Below are 18,716 nucleotides of genomic sequence, written 5' to 3' on the forward strand. Positions count from 1 at the left end.
TATTTAGTATGTGACTAAAATGCCCCTTCCTCTGAGGAGTTTTGATTTCCTAGGAGGCTATTTAATAATAATAGTAATAAATTAGAATTCATGTATTCCTGCCAAATAGTCATTGTAGCATTTTATAATATGAAAGAAATCATGTAGGAAGAATAGCTATAAACAAGTTTTTCAACACTTAATAATTCCAAAAAAAAAAAAAAAAAATTAGATTTACTCTAACAATTTGAGTCCAAAATCTTTTCAAAAAGTAACATTTTTGGAACGATTATTTTCAACTCCAGTAGTCAGATAAGGTCAAGAAGCAACTTGAGATGTGTCTGTATATAGAAAAATTATATTACTTGCTAGTGCATTATGCAAATTATGATTCTATCTCAACAAAATTAGAGGCATAATTAACAGGTTATCTGTCTTGCATGTCAATACTGTGGTGCCCTATCTTGCATAATTTGTTCTAGGTAAATTATGTCACCCTTTATAGTTCTCTAATAACCTGAGGAAGCTTCAGGATGACAAGACTATTGTGTTGGTGAATTATTTTCAGTCAACAAAACTGTTAGTATTTTGTCAAGTGAAAAATATATAAATCATGAGAAATGTTTCTATTTTATTAAACACTTTAAGATTAGATTCAAGTTCAGTCAACTATAAGTCAGATGTATTTGATTCATACAGAACTAGTACAGTCAACTAACTAGGACAAAATGCATATGGACTACAGGAATAGTTTTGTATGGGTACACAGTTTGCTACATAGCATTGTAGCTATGACGCGGTGGTCAAGACTTGTCAGTACTCTCACTGGAATAACAATGTCCCACTTTTGTTTTTATGTATTTACATAAGTTTCATGAAATTGTACACAATTGTTTAAAATAAGTATGCATGAATAAAAGAACAATTTTGTGATTTTTTTAAAATTTTTTGATATTTTTAATTATTACAGAAATATTTAAGAAATTCAATTTATAAGAAGGAAGTTCATTTTGTGTGTTAATGTTGGACAAACAATTTTGTGCAACATGACAAGAACAACAAAACAGTGTTGACAGACATTGTCAACAAGATGCTTGAATCATTGAATTTGGTTTGTTCATTGTGCAAACCAAGAGCAAATCTCTGGTTGGCTGAGTGGTTAGCGTACCCGCTCTCCAACCGACAGACTGCAAGTTCAAATACCACTGTGGGCATGGATGTTTGTGATTGTCTTTAGGTAGAAGATATATGTCATTTAGTTAGCAAACACGTAATGCCTGGTGTGAGACCATTGCCCTGCTTATTGGAGGCTTGAAAAAGTTCCATGTTTGGTCTCTAGAGGAGGGTTTCTGAACTATGTAAAATACAAAAAAAAAAAAAAAAAAAGAAAGAAAAATAGATAAATATGCCATGGTACAAAATGTATACAAAATAACCTTTCATGGGTAGGAGAGCAACATAAAAAAAAACTTACATGAAAGTAGGCTAATGTTACCAACAGTAGTTCAGAATACTATAAGAAATACTGCTGTTCAAAATGTTGGGGGTTCTCCAATGGAGGAAAAAAAAGCTAGCTATTGAAATGTGGTATACAGATTTTTAGACATGATTTATTGATAACATCTCTATGCAAAAAAATATTTTCTCGATAAATTGGAACTAACATTGGGGTGTGTCTTAGACCACTGATCTAGGGAAGATTTCAATATGTTTCAGGAAAACAGGATATTGGGAAGAGCACTACCCCAGCACCATGCCTCTAATCTGTTTAGAGAAATTATTGCCTGAATAAATTGCAATATGTCTAGGCAATCTCAGAGGTACTGAGAATTCTGACCAAATACCAAATTTTGCAAACAAATCAACAGGCCTATCTAGCTATAATGATATGTAGACCAATGGACAAAATTAATATCAATTAATTATGCATCCTTAGGATAATAGGGATAAAATTAGCTCCTTATGCAGAGACCCAAAATCCTATGTGATCCTCATTCAGGAAAACTAATAAAACAGTAAAAGAGAAAAGGATTTAAAGAACATTAGTTTTCAAGCTCCCTTTACCTGTGGGATTTTATGGACTGCTTAGTAGTATATGTTTGGCAGTCGAGAATAGATGAGATTCAACACATCTAATCTCATCAAATACTAAGCAGAAACAATTGTTCTGTTAGGAAAACAAATATTTAATATTACATGTGGGGAATCTCATCCATCCTTGGCTAGCCTTAGGAGTTTGTCTGGCAGTCCATAAAATCTTGCAGTTAAATGATATTTGAAAATATCCTGTTCTTCAATTCTTTGGTCCTTTTGTCTTTTTTACCATTACATTAGTTTCTTTGAATAAGAATCATATGGGATTTTGGATTTCTGAGTGAGGACCAATTTTTCCCCTCTTACCCTGAAGATGACATCCTCATTTCTTTTTAGATACATGTTGTCACAAAATGCATAGCTACCTTAATATCAGATTAATTTTGTCCATATATTATAACTCTGCTATGGCTAGATAACATAGTCCATTAAAATATGGTATTTGGCCAGGTCTCTAATAAGACACACTGGATAATGAAAATTGTTTAAATTCTTATTAGTAACCAACCTTTATGGGTTCTTTAAACTTTCATGGTTTTAACATTAATGAAACAATTCACAGCTGGTCTGTACTTAATTTTATTGAATACTAGGGGCATGAAAGTTCAATTTATCAAGTCAGCTGGACCATTGATAATGGCAAAATTTGTGCTCTGTTACCCTGAAAGGATGTCAGACAAATTGCAAAGATTCTGAAATGGTTTCAGCATTGATGCTGCAACTGAAATATCTTTCACGGTTTTAACATTAATGAAACAATTCACAGCTGGTCTGTACTTAGTTTTATTGAATACTAGGGGCTTGAAAGTTCAAAGAACCCATAAAGGTTGGTTACTAATAAGAATTTAAACCATTTTCATTATCCAGTGTGTCTTATTAGAGACCTGAAGTGGCTGAAAAATATTATATTCCATGCTAAAATAGGATTTCTGGATTATCTAACCCTTTCCTTAACACTAGTGTTCCGCATGGGCAGGACAACATAATTAACGAAGACAGAATGATTCTGTCACATAAATGACAGGCAAGGAACATTTTGAATTTTCAAATGTGAATTCAGTTAGTTGCAATATCCATACTAAAGAAGCCTTGATGTTAAAGGGATCTACATATTGTTGTAGGTCTTAGTATGAAATTTTAATATCTATGAAAGACTATGGTGATTTTTAAGTCACACTGGTCTCCAACAGTAATGAAAAACTTTATTAATAAATATTTACAGATATTTACACTTTTCACTAAGTCTTTGTTGATCCAAATCTAGCCATTGTCTGGATTACTAACATCAATAAATCAAACAAAGTAGTTAGGCTAGCACGTAACTGTCTGGCTTCTTTAGCAGCAATTTTCCTATAACAAAGTAAAAACTTAAATGAATAAATAACATTTAAGTGTTTGTGCTCACACACACGATAATGAAATTCAATTTGTCTGCTGACCTGTACGTTGGTTATTCATAACTTGTGTTTAAGGAAATTACAATGTAGACTAATTAATATTAACCGAAATAAATTTGTTTAAAAAATGTATCATTATTTAAGTAGTAACTTAAAATAAAAGAACAAGAAAAATGTTATTAAGTTTCTGTAGTTCAGGGAATATATTCCGATTAAATAATTATGTATAATACAACTATTCATCATTCTAAGTAATTGCTTTGTTTATTGAAAGCCTACTTTCACCAGCCACTACTGTAGTCCATCCATGGGGGATACATCCAAGACCCCCTGTGGCTACCTGAAACCTATACATATATATACTATGTTTTTTCCTATACATAACATTTATAAATTAGGCACAGTAATAAATTAACAACAATAACTAATAATAAAATAGAACAATTATAACAAACATTATGTGAATGAAACTTAACAACATAAGCATACAATTTTTCTTTTCTTATGAAGTTGAGAACTTAAAGCACTTTATGGCTTCTCTGAATTGCCAGCATCACTACTCCTGCGCTTTGGAACCATTATTAAATAATATAAGGGTTACCTGAACACAAGCACTGCGATACCACAATAGTCGATCTGATAACTACTCAGAACAGTGTGCAATTTAAACTTATGAATTATTCATTTCTGGAATTTTCCATTTAATATTTTTGGACCACGGTGGACTACTGTACATTCAACAGCAATTGGTTCACTTCACCATCCATCACAGAAGACTGGAATTATAAAATCTTTATTGGAACGTGCTCATACTATTTGTTCTACACCTCAACTATTATAGCAGAAACTCTTAAACATCAATGGCTTCTCAGAAAGGACCATGCAGCAGCCTTTTAATTCCTATAATTCTAGCTCAAATAACAAGGAAACAGTAGGTCGAATTCCAATCCATTTCTGGCATCTCAGAACCCATTTCCAGAATTCTTAAGAAATGCAATTTAGTACTTTACTTCATATCAACAAATTTTAGCATGGTTTCCATCTTTAAAAGATAAACAGTCCTTCAGCTCTTCCTGGTGTCTACCAAGTTTCTTATGACTGTCACCATTCTTACTTTGAACAAACTGGATACATGGTAGAAAAGAATACAAGAACGCTAATTTTATATTAGCAACAGCAAATCTGAAAAATCTGGCTTGGAACACCACAGAATAGATACAGATCACAACATCCCATGGTCTGAAACTTTTCTTCATTGATGTCAGTATAAATTTGAACACTTATTTAAAGGAAAATGCTTGCTTCACAGTCCAAACTCAAATCAGAATGGCTGCCTCTAAGATAAGGGAATTTTTTTTTTTCATAGCTAATGAATAATTAATTATTGTTGCCACTGATGATGGCCTGTAATATTCAGGCTAAAATAAATAGTATTACTTTTTCCTCATGTTTTTCATGTTAATTTAAAGAAATTGTTACCTTATCAACTCTTGGGGCATTCTGGTCATTAAAAACACCTCTTTTGTCATCCATGACTTTGACCAATAAGAGGATAGATACTACTTGTACATTATTTTATCTCTGAAACATAAGATATAAGCTCAGAAGAATGATGGGGTGTCCATTCTTCCAGTTGCACTTTGTGTGATATTCTACACTACATTTGTCATATACACTACTTAATCTGCCACTTATTAATCTGAGTCATTAGATTCCATGGATATATCACACAATGTCAACTAACTCACCTTCATTTGAAAAAGTCAAAAGATTCCTCAAGCTCTGACAATGGCCTGTTTGGCTGAGACATTAGTATACCTGATCTCCAATGCTGTGGGTGGGAGAAGAGTCAAAAAGCTTGTGAGATGGTAATTCATCCTCCTTATCTCAACAAGAATGATGGATTGGCAATTTCAAGAGTCTGGACGATCCATATGCAACTCATATGGCATTCAGAAGAACAAGGTGGCACCCCTCCCCCAGAAGGGGAAAAGATTGCCCTTGATCACCTCCCAAGCACCACCACTACCATCTCTCCCCTCCAAATTCTTATGCCATGACACCACTGAAAGCTGCCTCCTTAGCTTGTCATAAATCACTGCTTTGTAATTCCACATATATACAACACTCAAGATTCCTGACTCCAAATCTCCTCTTGCCCAAGACCAAATTGATCCTTTGATCTTGTGGTTCCCCTCCCACTTTGTGTGTAATTCTAAACTTCTGTCTAGATTTGAATGTACTCATTTTAAACAGCTGAAGAGAAAGATAAGGATAGAGAAAAAAACAGGAGTTGAATTTAAAAAAAAAAAAAAAAAAACATGAATGCTTTACATCAGGCATACCATGCTATCCTATGGAAAATCATGTTTTTCACACAAATTCAAAAATACATATAATAATAAATGCATTAATGAAAGCTGGATGTGTACATACTAAAAGCTGTCTTAATGGTAAATGTATCTGTTCATGCTTGAAGTAATATCCAGTAAAAAACATGAACAATTTATTTTTAATTAATATGATTAGTTTCTCGCACTGTGTGTTCCTCAGGAATGGTAATAAAGTACTGAAAGGATGTTGAATAATAATAAAGCAAATTACATCTTACAAATGGTAAAGGGAGAAGTTAAAGAAATCTGATAATAGAAATTATAAATCTGAAACCTCAGGGATAATTCAATGACCAAATGATACAACAGAAATCACTCTAATTCTTAACCACTTTATGGTCTTTCTCATAAAATATCTGAATTTCAATTTTAAAACTTAAATTATCAAAAAGAAGAGGAACCAAGAAGTTCATTTCGGCAACGTAAAATTAATAGAAATAGAGGATATTAAAGAACGCTTTGGTATCAAATGTGTTTTTGCCCTCTTATGTTTTCTGCCTGGTTTCTGATGAGAAATAACCAATTCCAAACAGCTGTCAGGCTCCAAGCATTATACTGCAAAAGCAAGAAAAACAAGTACCTTTATTGTACTCCTAAATATAGTACATAGACATTCACAGTCAGTGTACTATATTTAGCAACAATTAGTGTAATTAGAAACAACTGGGACACTTCATAAAAAAAAATGCATCCCCTCCCACAGACACGACACTTCATGCATGCAGGCAAGTGAAACTTTTATTGTAACATCAAACATAGTATTTAAATACATTTCTTCTTCGTCTGCAGCTTTTCCCACTTAAGTAGGGTCGCTGTTTGTAGTGAGTCTCCTCCACAACCTCCTGTCTTGGGATGTATCCACATCCAAATTCTTCATCCTCAAGTCCTCCTCCACCATCTCTTCTTTGGCTGCCCATGCTTCCTTCTCCCCTGCACATCCATCTACATGACCTTTCTTCCCACCTAGGGTCGCTGTTTGTAGTGAGTCTCCTCTACAACCTCCTGGGATGTATCCACATCCAAGTTCTTCATCCTCAAGTCCTCCTCCACCATCTCTTCTTTGACTGCCCACACTTCCTCCTCCCCTGCACATCCATCTACATTACCTTTCTTCCCACATACTCTTTCTCCCTCCTCATGACCAAACCATCTCAACCTTGCCTCCTGTATCTTTGCTCCTAAGTTCGTAACTTTCACCGTTCCCCTTACATAGTCATTTCTCAGACGATCCTTTCTGGTCACACTGCACATCCACCTAAGCATCCTCATCTCTGCTACCTCCATCCTGCTGTTATTTTTCCTCAGGGCCACAGCTGGTCTCACTACTGTCCTGTAGATTTTGCCTTTTAGATTGATCAGCACCCTCTTATTGCATAGCACTCCAGCCATCTCTCTCTTGTTCCTCCATCCTGCATCCCACTTCCTTCTCAGCCTCACCATCCTCTTTCACTGTTGAACCTAAGTATCTAAAGTCGCTGACCTTCCTGATGACATTTCCTTCCAGCTCCAGATCTGTCTCCTATCCACTTTGCAACATATACTCTGTCTTACTTCTGCTTAGTCTCATACCTCTTTCTTCCAGTACTTTCCAGTTTAGCTGCCACTTCTTCTCTTGATTCTGCACACAGCACGATGTCATCTGCATACAACATGGTCCAAGGCGCGTCTTCTCTCACCTTCTCTGTCACAATAATAAACAGGAAAGGACTTAATGCTGACCCTTGATGCAAGCCAACTGTTCACTGGAAAACTTTCTCTCTCCCAGGCAGGTCCGAACTCTTGTCTTCACATTTCTGCACATCTCCTGCACCAGCCTGACATATTTCTACGGTACCTTCTCCCTCAGACTTCTTGCCTTGGCACTCTACCATACGCTTTCTCCAGATCAATAAATACCAGATGTAGCTCCTGTTGCTTCTCTCGAAACTTTTCCATCATCTGTTATAACCTAAAGATAGCATCTGTCGTCGATCGACCAGGCAATCCTTTGCAATCTCCACCTCCTTCCTCAGTCTTCCATCAAGAACCCTCTCTAGGATTTTCATTGTGTGGGACATCAATTTTATTCCTCTGTAATTTTTACAGTCCCCTTTACTCTTGTAGATGGGGACAAGTACTTTCCCTCCATTCCTCGGGTATATTTTCCTGTTGACAAACTTTTATTAACTGGTCCCACAGTAGGTGAATTCCCTCTTCCCCCAGTGCCTTCCATGCCTCCACTGGGATCCTGTCAGGGCCCACCGATTTTCCATTCTTCATCCTCTTTATGGCCTCCTTCACTTCCACTCTACTAACGAAGCCAAATGCACCATCTCCTCATAAGGCTCCCCATCTTCTCTGTGAGTCCTTGCATTTTCTTCATTCAAAAGCCCTTCAAAGCATATTCTCCATATGTTTCTTATATCCACATCCCTCCTTAATATCCTTCCTCCAGAGTCTTTGATCTGCCTCACATGTACGATGTCCTTTGATGCCTTATTTCTACATTTTGCCAATCGATAAATCTTTCTCTGTCCTTCCTTTGTTTCTAATTGATCATAAAGGTCTTGATATGCTATGGCCTTTGCCTGTGCAACAACTCACTTGGCTTCTCGCTTTTCTCTCTGTACTCCTCTCTGTCCTCTTCCACTCTTGACTCATTGCACTTCTGCTTTTGCCTTCCTCTTAGCCATCACTGCTTCTTGTTCATTATTATTCCACCACCAACCCTCCTTCTGCTCTCTAATCTTTCCGGATGCTTCACCAAGCACCTCAATTGCAGAGCTTAGAATTGCTTTTGAATTGTCTCCACCAATCTTGTACACTTTCTAGTCCATCTGAAATCCTCTCTAACACCTTCTCCAGAAATTGGTTCCTCACATTCTCTTCTTTCAAGCGAAACCACTCAATTGTCTTCCTCCCATGGCTTCCAAAGATTCTTATCTTCGACTTTATTTTAAAGTCTGCCCACAGTAGCCAGTGTTGCTGCTCCACTTGATCTGTTGGGATTACACCTTACAATTTGTTACTGCTTTAAGATGTTTTCTTCTAGTCAATCTGTGAACTGTTGTTGCCACTTCTAACTGTTATCAAATGCTCTTCCCTCTTACAGAAAAAGGAGTTCACAATTGCCAGATCAAACGCTACTGCAAAGTCCAAAATCCTCTCTCCTTCCTGGTTCATCATTCCCACTCCATGGCCACCATGCACCCTTTCACAGTCCCTATTCTGTCTCCCTATGTGCCCGTTGAAGTCTCCTCTACAATTACCATCTCGTTTTCTTCCAGTTCCCTCATTTCATCTAGCGCATGCCAGAATTCATCTTTCTCTTCTGCTATACAGCCAATTTGTGTGGCGTATACACATAAGATGACCAGTTGCTCCAAGACCCAGTTTCATTCACATGATCCTGTCATTCCTCCTGCCCACTTCCAGTACTTCGCCCTTCATTCTGCCTCAAATTCTGACACCATTTATTCACTCCAGAGTAGAACAATTTATAACCGTCTCCAAGTTCCTTCACCTTTTCTCCCTTCCACCTTGTCTCTTGCACACATAAAATGTCCAACTTTCTCTTCGTCATCATGTCTGCCACCTCTCTTTCCCCTTCCAGTCATGCTTCCAACATTCAACGTTCCCACTCACAACATTCTCTCCACTTGCTGGACTCGCTTCTTTAACCGCACCCACCCTTGATGAGGTAGCTTCTCATCCACTTCTCACATCTGTGGGGTGATGTGGCTGTGCGTCGCTTAAGGGGTACACCCTAGCTCTTGTATCACTTTCTTTTAGACTCATTTGATCATAGCTAGAGCTGGCAGTGAAGTTTTACGACCGGATGTCCTTCCTGACGTCAACCCTTGCCATTTATCCGAGCTTGGGGACCTGTACCTTTTGGGGCTAGCTTGCCCTCTTTGGTGGCTGCAATAGGCGAAACGACATAGCAAGATAGGAAAGATTCACCCCCTAGCCCTCGAATACTATAACAGCATTGGGGGTAAGGAGCAAGAAGAGAAGAAAGAAGGGTGGAGGGACCTGTCTACAGATAATATAACAGATGTATATTACATGAAGTAAGGCATAGTCCAACATCAGGTACCTCGGGTTTGCTATGCCCATACTCACTAAAGTGAGCCCATGAGGAAATTTAAGTACATTTGTTTTAACAAATTTTCAGTTTCAAAAAATGTAGTAACAACTGTTTATAATGTAGTCATTAGGTGCAGAAAGCGAGCTATTTAGGTAAAGCAAATAAAGATGCATATAACTTGAAATCAGTTTGAATTGCACTGGAGATTTTTGACATTGTTAAGAGGGTTCACAAATGCTAAGTTGTACAAATTCTACTGAAAAAAGTTGCAACTAACTTGCTAGATAAACTTTGTGAAAATGCACCCACTCAGCACAGAAGTGACAAATACATCCTATTCTAATTTATGTCATGCATAGACCTACACTTTTTACTGTGTAGGCATTCGGAACCAAAATCCTACAGAATAGGTTGGTTACTCCTTATTCCTGGAGGTATCCTATGTCTGTAGAGGTGTGTTCACAGGCTGGGAGGAAAAACCCCAGATAAACTGGGGAGAAAACCCTGCGGTCCACGCCCAAGACTGGCTAACTTGGCTATGTGTGAAAAAGATCCTAAGCTCCTCACGTTGCTGACAGGAATTGAATCGAACGCAGAACACTCCTTTTACAGGCATATAGTTGCAGAGCAAATAACCACTTGGCTAACCATGCAGACAACATAAATACATATGTAAAATAAAGGAAGTTTCTGTGGGCAGTGCTCACACATGCAGACAATGGCCGGTGGAAGGAGATCTGTACTAACTTCTGCATAGAGTCTAAGAGACTATGTTTAGAAACAGTTTCAATGATGAAGCACTTCCCCAACCTCAAAAACAAGTACAGTTAAATTAACTTGTCAACGATCTGAGAGACTCATTTTAAGACCACATTTAGCCTGACTTTTTTAACCACATAAACGATGAGTATACATATCAAAGTTACCATACATGCGACGTGCATATTAAAATTGTAATACCATTGATATTACATTGAAATATATGATGGATACAAAATGTATGAGGAGTGACGTATTTTATCCATATTGACGTCCATGTGGTTAACTTCATTTTTATGTGGCACCTAGAAGGCATCTTGTTGCTGCATTACTTCATTTTCAGTTACAATTTGAACTGTAACTGTCATTAAGTGCAATTCTAAGTAAATGTTGTGTCTACAACATTTGTAATTCGTGCTCTGAAGAAGCTGGTTGGAAATCCAGTGAAATCTTAGTTAAGCTTGATAAATTATTTTCTTTTGGTGCTGTTTATACCATGAAGCACCTTATGAATCTCAGTTATAATCCTATCTTATGATGCTAGGATCTCATCCTCTCGATCCTAGTGTTCTATCACACTGTCTAACACAACTGTCCCTCAAGAATTTCATAAATTGAGTTCCTTGACTAGCATATGTTGCTTCCTCTGCATAGTTTACTGCTACAGTTAAAATCTCCCACAATGATCACTTGCTTTACACCTGCCACACTACATTCCTTTATCCTGCTGAAATATGCTAAACCCCTCTACTTCTATTCCCATTAGGATGTCTTCTGTCAACCATGCTTTCCCATTTCCACTAATTTTGAAATGGCAATACTATCAGTGCCACCAATTCATTCCCTTAATATTCTGTCTATTATTATTTCTCCCAGACAGCACTTCCCTCTGGGTATATCCCAGAGTCAAGTATCATGCCACTGATTACATAATTTTTTGTTATACATAATATAACATGGAATTATGTAATCAGTGGCATGATACAGGGTTCCAGCTACTGTTCAAGTTATTTGTTAATGATATTTCATGTGGATTGAGAGGAGATATACAGCTGTTTGTTGATGCTGCAAAGTTGGAACAGATTTAAGATTTAAATAGCTTGGACAGATGAGTAAGGTTACCATTTTAATGCTAATAAGCAGGCATGGCTGGTGGCGTGTGAGAATATACACAGGCGCTGCAGAAGAAAAGATGCCTAAAAGATGTCAAAAAATATGAGATAAGAGTTTAAATGAACAATGAATGGTACAGAAAATTATGAATGTACGTCGTCTTCCGTTCGGGCTCCTTCAGATATTCCCGGAAATTAACAAATAAATTCTGAAATTGTATCCTGGACCAGATTATATCACTGTAATTTTTTTATTAAAATTTACGAAAATATACCTAAAACAGTTCTTTATTTTTTGATGTATCAAAAATCAACTTATGAGTAATTGTTGAGTTCAGTGTAAAAAAAATTTGTATAAGCAGGACTAATCCATAGGTAACATTATACTGTAAAGCGGTTTTCATTTGTTTTTCATTTCCTGTTTGTTTTATTCACACTTTATTCAAAAAAAACTTTTTTGGAAAGGCGCCGAACATTAATCGCACACACAAGAAAAATACAAGGCCCCGGCGCTGCTAATAAGTGAAAGATTTTTGCACTCTGGAATGCAAACATGTAAGACTATGTACTGTATTGATAGAAATGGAATCCAGAAAGTGGATAAGATTTGAAATGAGATGATCAGCAAGTATTGGAAATATTAAAAAGCACAGAGCTGCTATGATGTGAGGAGCATGCTGAAAAATAGAGATGGTTGTACCACATGAGGTCTTGACAGACTGCAGATAGTTATATAACTTCCAATGCGACAAGAAAAGGTGATCCAGAAATGAGTGACTAATGAAATGTTAGTACTATGAAATGCTGGTTATAGAAAGGATATATATATATATAAATTGCAGAGATTAGTGGATAATTATTATTATTATTATTATTTGACACCTCCAGGGAGTCCAAGGACTCATCGAGGGAGGGCACCTACTCTATAGATCTGTCTCCACTGCTCAATCCACCAACTGACCACAACTACACCAATGCAATCTACCACTGACCACCACTAGTATTTCCACAGACACAAACATCCATGCCCACAGCAAGATTCAAACCTGCAGCCTTTTGGCTAGAGAGTGGATACACTAACCACTCAGCCAGCCAGGCCGGCAGAAGGGAAGTGTTAGAGATGTCTAAGATAGTGAAGGATGTTATCAGGATTAATACAGAAGGGATTACATACAGAGCAGAGGATGCACAGTCATCCTTGGAAGTTGTGTAAGGATGTGGTGAAGAAGGAAATGAGTGTATTTTTTAAAGGAGAACAGTGGGTGAATGGAATGTACTGCTGAAATGTATTGTAAGCATTAGGAGCCTGAATGAGTGAGCGAATATGTTTAAACATGATAGATACATTACAGAATGGGAGAAGCCTTCTTTGTTGAGTTTGCTGACACTAATGAAATCAACAGAATGAATAGTTATTAATAAAATTTGTGGGTAAACAATCATTTCATATTTCTCATCTATTACAGACTATTTGCTTTTCCCTCCCCGTCTTCTGTGGAATGTATTCCACTCTACAAAACATTACTTCAATTGTATTTAAAGTTAATTACCTTGCATTTTATAGCAAAGTCTAAACACTTCCTTTTCTTATGCATACAGTGATTTAAAAAATTAAATTTATTCAGATTTTTAAAAAATTTCCAAATTTTTGAAATTTTTTTTTGTACTCAAAAAAACTCGCATTTAACATATAACACAAAACAGCTATTGACAATGCCAACAGACCTGAAATGCAAATATTAGGAATAAACAAATAAATGCTAAAATTTCTCGTGATAGCAAGTTTTGATAATATCCTCTTTGTTCTAAGGAAATTTTTCATATAGTTAACAGTTAGCTTTCTCTTTGTTCTTAAAGAATGAAAATTCATATTAAAAACTCACACATGAAGCACTGTGTCTTTTACAAATAAATGTTTCATGGCTCCTCCTCTACTAGGTTCTTTGTCTATCCTCAAACTGTTATAGGCTATTTCAGCTTCTCTTGAAGACTTAAAAGGAATCTCTAGTGATCTGTTTTTATCAGTTAAGAGCAATTTTCAGCAATCAATTTAAAATCATTTCAATATGTTTCTATAATACTTTATTCTCTTAATGCATTTCAGTTTCTGATTTCATGACATGGTTTCATTTTAGTTATTTTTCACTTACTTTCTAGTGAGATGCAATTAGTTCTATAGATGGAGTCTCTAGAGATGCAAAATTTATTGTTTGTTTTTTTTGTAGCTGCTTTAAAAATTGCTAAATGAATCTTTCTCTTCTTAGCATTTGTTTTTAAATTTTTTGCTTGAAGTTAAAAAAAAAAAAGAAAAGAAAAGAAATGAAGCAGCCACCTACAAACTCAAGGAGTTATACGAGCTTGTGCAGAGCAGACTTTGCAAACATCTATGCCATAAGATAAGTTTTATTTTTGTAGTAAAATAGAAATTTGAATTTGCACTTTGGTGTAGTTTTATTTTTCTTAGCTTAGCATAACTGAGTGACTGTGGAGCTTTGTGTGTATGAAACAACAGTTTCTTTTAGAATTTTTTTGAAGCTTGCAGAACAACACAAAATGGCAGTACAAATGAGATCTGTATGTTGTGCAGCATGAAAATCAAGTGTAATTAACAGTGTGGACGTTTCCAGAATGGTTGTTTGTAAATGCAACTTATATACTTGCCAGAATGTGGATAATGTGTTTGTGGAGAGACTGAATTGAATAAGAGAGAGAGTAAGCATATGTGGAAAGTGTTATATTAAGTGTTATATTCTTTTGGAATATGAGTTATCGTGAAACTGGCAGATGAAATGAAATTTCAAAAGCAAATGACAACCATATGCATTGCAGAAGGGGAGCATAATTGCAGGAGCAAATGTCTGTTAATAAATCACAGAACAGAAGTAGAAGAAATTACAGCCATGGAAGCAAAAGAAAGTAGGAATGCAGAAGCAAAATAAACAAATGAGAGTGTAATCTCCAGGATGTGATGTGAAATGAAAAATATATGTGTAATACATTGAGAAGTTTGATGGATAAGAATGGAAGTGTGCAAAAGATAAGGATTAAGGAAAGTAGAGAAAAAGAGGTGATGAATGACTTGAGAAAAGTGATACATGGAGATTAGATTCCATTATTATAGGTGTTGTAAATGAGAGATTCCATAAGGCATGTTTCCAAGGAAAAATAATTAGCAGGATAATTGACAATATCAGATGTGAGAAGCAGATGAGCAAGTGATTTAATGATGGTGGTTAATGGAACAAATAACACATTTTTTTGGACAAAAATCACTTTATTTCTCAACATAGTCTCCATTGAGGTCTACACATTTGGTCCAGCGAGTTTCCAATTTTTTCATCCTCTAAAAAGTAGGATTTGTTAAATTGTGCAAAATAGTCATTGACAGCCTTGATGACATTCTCATTTGAAGAAAATTTTTTACCGTCGAGCCAAATTTTTAAGTTTGGGAACAAGAGGAAGTCACAAGGGGCCAAGTCCAGAAAATACTGTGATGTGGAACCAATTCGAACCTCAATTTGTGCAATTTTGCCATTGCGACGGTCGATGTGCGAGACAGTGCATTGTCGATGAAAAAGCACTTTTTTGTGCGCCAATCTTGGTCATTTTTCCTTCAGTTCTTCTTTTAAATGGTCCAATAATGACGCATAATAGACTAACAGTGGCCACCACCTTCCCAGCTGACAAAACGGTCTTTGCTTTTTTCAGTGCTCTTTCACTGGGCATTGTCCATTGTTTTGACTGCTGCTTGAACTCAGGTGTGTAGTGGTCGATCCAAGTTTCGTCTACAGTTACAAATTGACACAAAAAATCCTGCAAACTGCAATTAAACATTGCCAAACACTGCATTAAAATTTCTTTTCGCATGCGTTTTTGATTGAAAGTCAACAATCGCATCACCCATCGTGCACACAGCTTTTTTCATGAGCAATTTTTTGTGCAAGATATTATACACCTATTCAGTTGAGATGCCTACAATCTCAGCAATCTCACTCGGTGGTGTTCCATAATGATACCATGGATTTTGTTAATCATTTCCTTCGTAGCGACTTCAGTCGGCATCCGGATTGCACTTCATCTTCGGTGGACTTACAACCACATTTAAACTCATTTATCCAAAAATAAAGAGTCTTTAATGCTGGTGCAGAGTCCCCATGAACTGCATCTAACTTGGCTTTGATCTGCATGGCCATCCACTTCTTCAAATAAAAGTGTTTTAACTCATTTTTCTCCATTTTTATGAAAAATGCGAATGCAGTCGTTTTAAATGTTTGGAAAGCGAGAACCATGCATCACATGTGGCTAAATTTTTGCCAGGGATCATGAAAAAGATGATACGTGCTGACACTGGTACAAATGAATGAATTGTGTCGCCATCTATTGGACATTTACTAAACTTTTCAAACAGCCCTTGTACACCTAAAAGTGAAGTGTTATTTACAAATGCCAGTAACATTAGAAATAAAGGAGATGAAATGCTTTCACTGCTTGAGTTTATCTGTTCAAAAACTGTTGGAATGAGTGAAACATGATTGGATTAGGATATCCTGGTGGGAATAGAAATTGAAGGGTACGATGTTTTTTCTGAGGATAGAAAGGAAAAAGGGAGAGAGGGCTGTTGATGATAGCAGGCAAATTATGTCTGCACAAATTGAAGATGCAAGATGTAATTAGTGGCAATGCTTTTAGTTGGTATGGTGTGAGGTGGAAATTGATAGGATGATATACCAAGCAGGATGTCACTATATACCAGGGAATGTAGAGGGGTGGTGATGAAGAAATACATAAGTAACTTGGGTTAGTGAATAAGAAAAGAGTGATTATTATGGATAATTTTAATTATGGCGGTATAGATTAGAACAGTAGTTCTCAAACTGGGTGCTGCAAGTATGCCACAAGGGTGTCGCGAAATTTTGAATCATTTATTTGAAAAAAGCAAAATATTCAATTGCCACAAATAACTAAATCAAAAACAAAAAAATTATATATTTTGATTTTAATGGATGAAGCATATATAAAAATTATCATTTTTTGTATCACTCTTATATTATATCCTGGGATTTCATTAGATCACTGTGTGTCGTAGTAACTAGATATGTGATGGCACATAAATACTGGGGAAAATGAACTAATGAATAGTTAGTTGTCCTGCTGTCTGTTTTAATATTTCTCTGTTCGGTGTGACAAGTATTATACATGATAATTTCCCGTAAACAAAAATCATGAGTCTTTTGTCATCGGTGAGAATAAACGAAGTACGATATTAAAGTCGTTAAATTCAGTGAGTAGAGGTTTTTCTTATTGTTATATATTCCAACTATAACGAGAGACATCGTAAACAAATGTTTTTCCTTTTTTCCATCCAGAAAAAAAATTATTTACTTGAAATAAATTTTAAAATAAAATATTAAAGTTACATATGCCCTTGAAAATCGTGAATAATTTTTTCCTTAAAAAAAGAAGTGAAGATTCTGACGACCAAGAAATGTCTACTTGTAGCAAAGCTAATGAACCAATTCGCACTAATAAATTATCAAAAACTGATACTTGCATTAATGAAGATTTGATTATTTTTAATGTTCAGCAACAAAAAAGCACTAATGGAAAAACAGAAACAGAAAGAATAAGTTCATGTAAAAAGGGAACAATGAAAAAGAATGTAAAAACTCGTTTATATTTTATATTTTAGATATAGAGCTATCTAAAAATGGGATTTACGTGGTGTGGTGATAAATTAATTTCCAGACCTAAGTGTATTCTGTGTGGTTTGGTTCTATCAAATGAGGCTATGGTTCTTAGCAAATTATTGCGACATTTCTCCACAAAACATGACAATTTGTCGAAGAAAAATCCTGAATATTTCAAAGAATTAATAAATTACAAGAAAAACAAAGTTTTATAATAAAGTTTACAATTTCCGACCGAGTTCAAGAAGAGAGTTATTTAGTCGCTGAAATAATTGCGAAGGAAATGAAGCCTCATACTATTGGCGAAACCTTGATTCGTCCGGCCTGTTCAGCAATTGTGAGAACAATTTTTGGTACTGAGGCAGAAGAAATAAAGAAGATTCCACTATCAAATGATACTATGAGTAGACATATTAATGATCTGTCAGTCAATATTGAAAAGTCAGTTATAACCAAAATAATCGAATCAAAATTTTTCAGTTTGCAGTTAGATGAGTCAACTGATATCGGTGGTAAAGCACACTTACTTGTTTTTACTCGATTCATTGAAGATGATAAAATTATTGAAGAATTTCTATGCTGCAAGGAATTCGAAAAAACTACGACAGGAAAAGATGTTTTTGATATAATGAACACATATTTCAATACAAATGGTCTATCTTGGAAAACTTGTGTGGGTATATGTACAGATGGTGCACCTTCTATGGTTGGAATTACAAAAGAGTTTGTTTCCTTTGCTAGAAAAGAAAATGAGAACATTATAACGACTCATTGCTTCATTCATCGTGAATCATTGGTGGCAAAGACAATAGGCTTGGAATTAAAAAGTGTATTAGAAGAAATCATTCAGATGGTTCATTATATCAAGGCCAGACCATTAAAATCTAGAATATTTGCAGGACTATGTGAAGAGATGCAATCTCATTACAAGAATCTTCTTCTTCATACCGAAGTAAGATGGCTTTCAAAAGATTGCGTATTGGATCGTTTTTTTGAACTTGAAGAAATATCAATGTTTTTCCAAAATGAAGACAAACCAGAATTCTATAAATTATTACAAGATGATTTTTGGTGTTCCAAACTAGCCTATTTAACAAACATATTCGATCATCTGAACTCCAATATGCAAGGAAGAAATGAGAATATTTTGACATCTACAGATAAAATTAAAGCTTTTAAAGATAAAATAAAAATGTGGAAGATAAAATTAAACACCAACAATGTAG

General features: G+C 35.7%; 1 protein-coding gene across 1 annotated transcript in view; it reads right to left on the reverse strand.

Moving 5' to 3' along the window:
* Nucleotides 1-3,255: 3,255 nt before the first annotated feature.
* The window catches only part of Tcs6 (Threonyl-carbamoyl synthesis 6), a 35,136-nt gene continuing 19,675 nt past the window's right edge, over nt 3,256-18,716 (reverse strand). Inside the window, exons 2-3 of the mRNA XM_090403057.1 lie at nt 13,687-13,815; nt 3,256-3,423 (exon numbers count right to left, since the gene is read on the reverse strand). Of these exons, the coding sequence (XP_090259183.1) occupies nt 3,312-3,423; nt 13,687-13,815 (241 nt within the window). The 3' untranslated portion in view covers nt 3,256-3,311. The remainder of the gene's footprint in view (nt 3,424-13,686; nt 13,816-18,716) is intronic.

The sequence above is a fragment of the Typopeltis vanoorti genome, chromosome 13, assembly GCF_054136105.1.
Source record: "Typopeltis vanoorti isolate ZY-2024b chromosome 13, IOZ_Tvanoo_1.0, whole genome shotgun sequence".
NCBI lineage: Eukaryota > Metazoa > Arthropoda > Arachnida > Uropygi > Thelyphonidae > Typopeltis > Typopeltis vanoorti.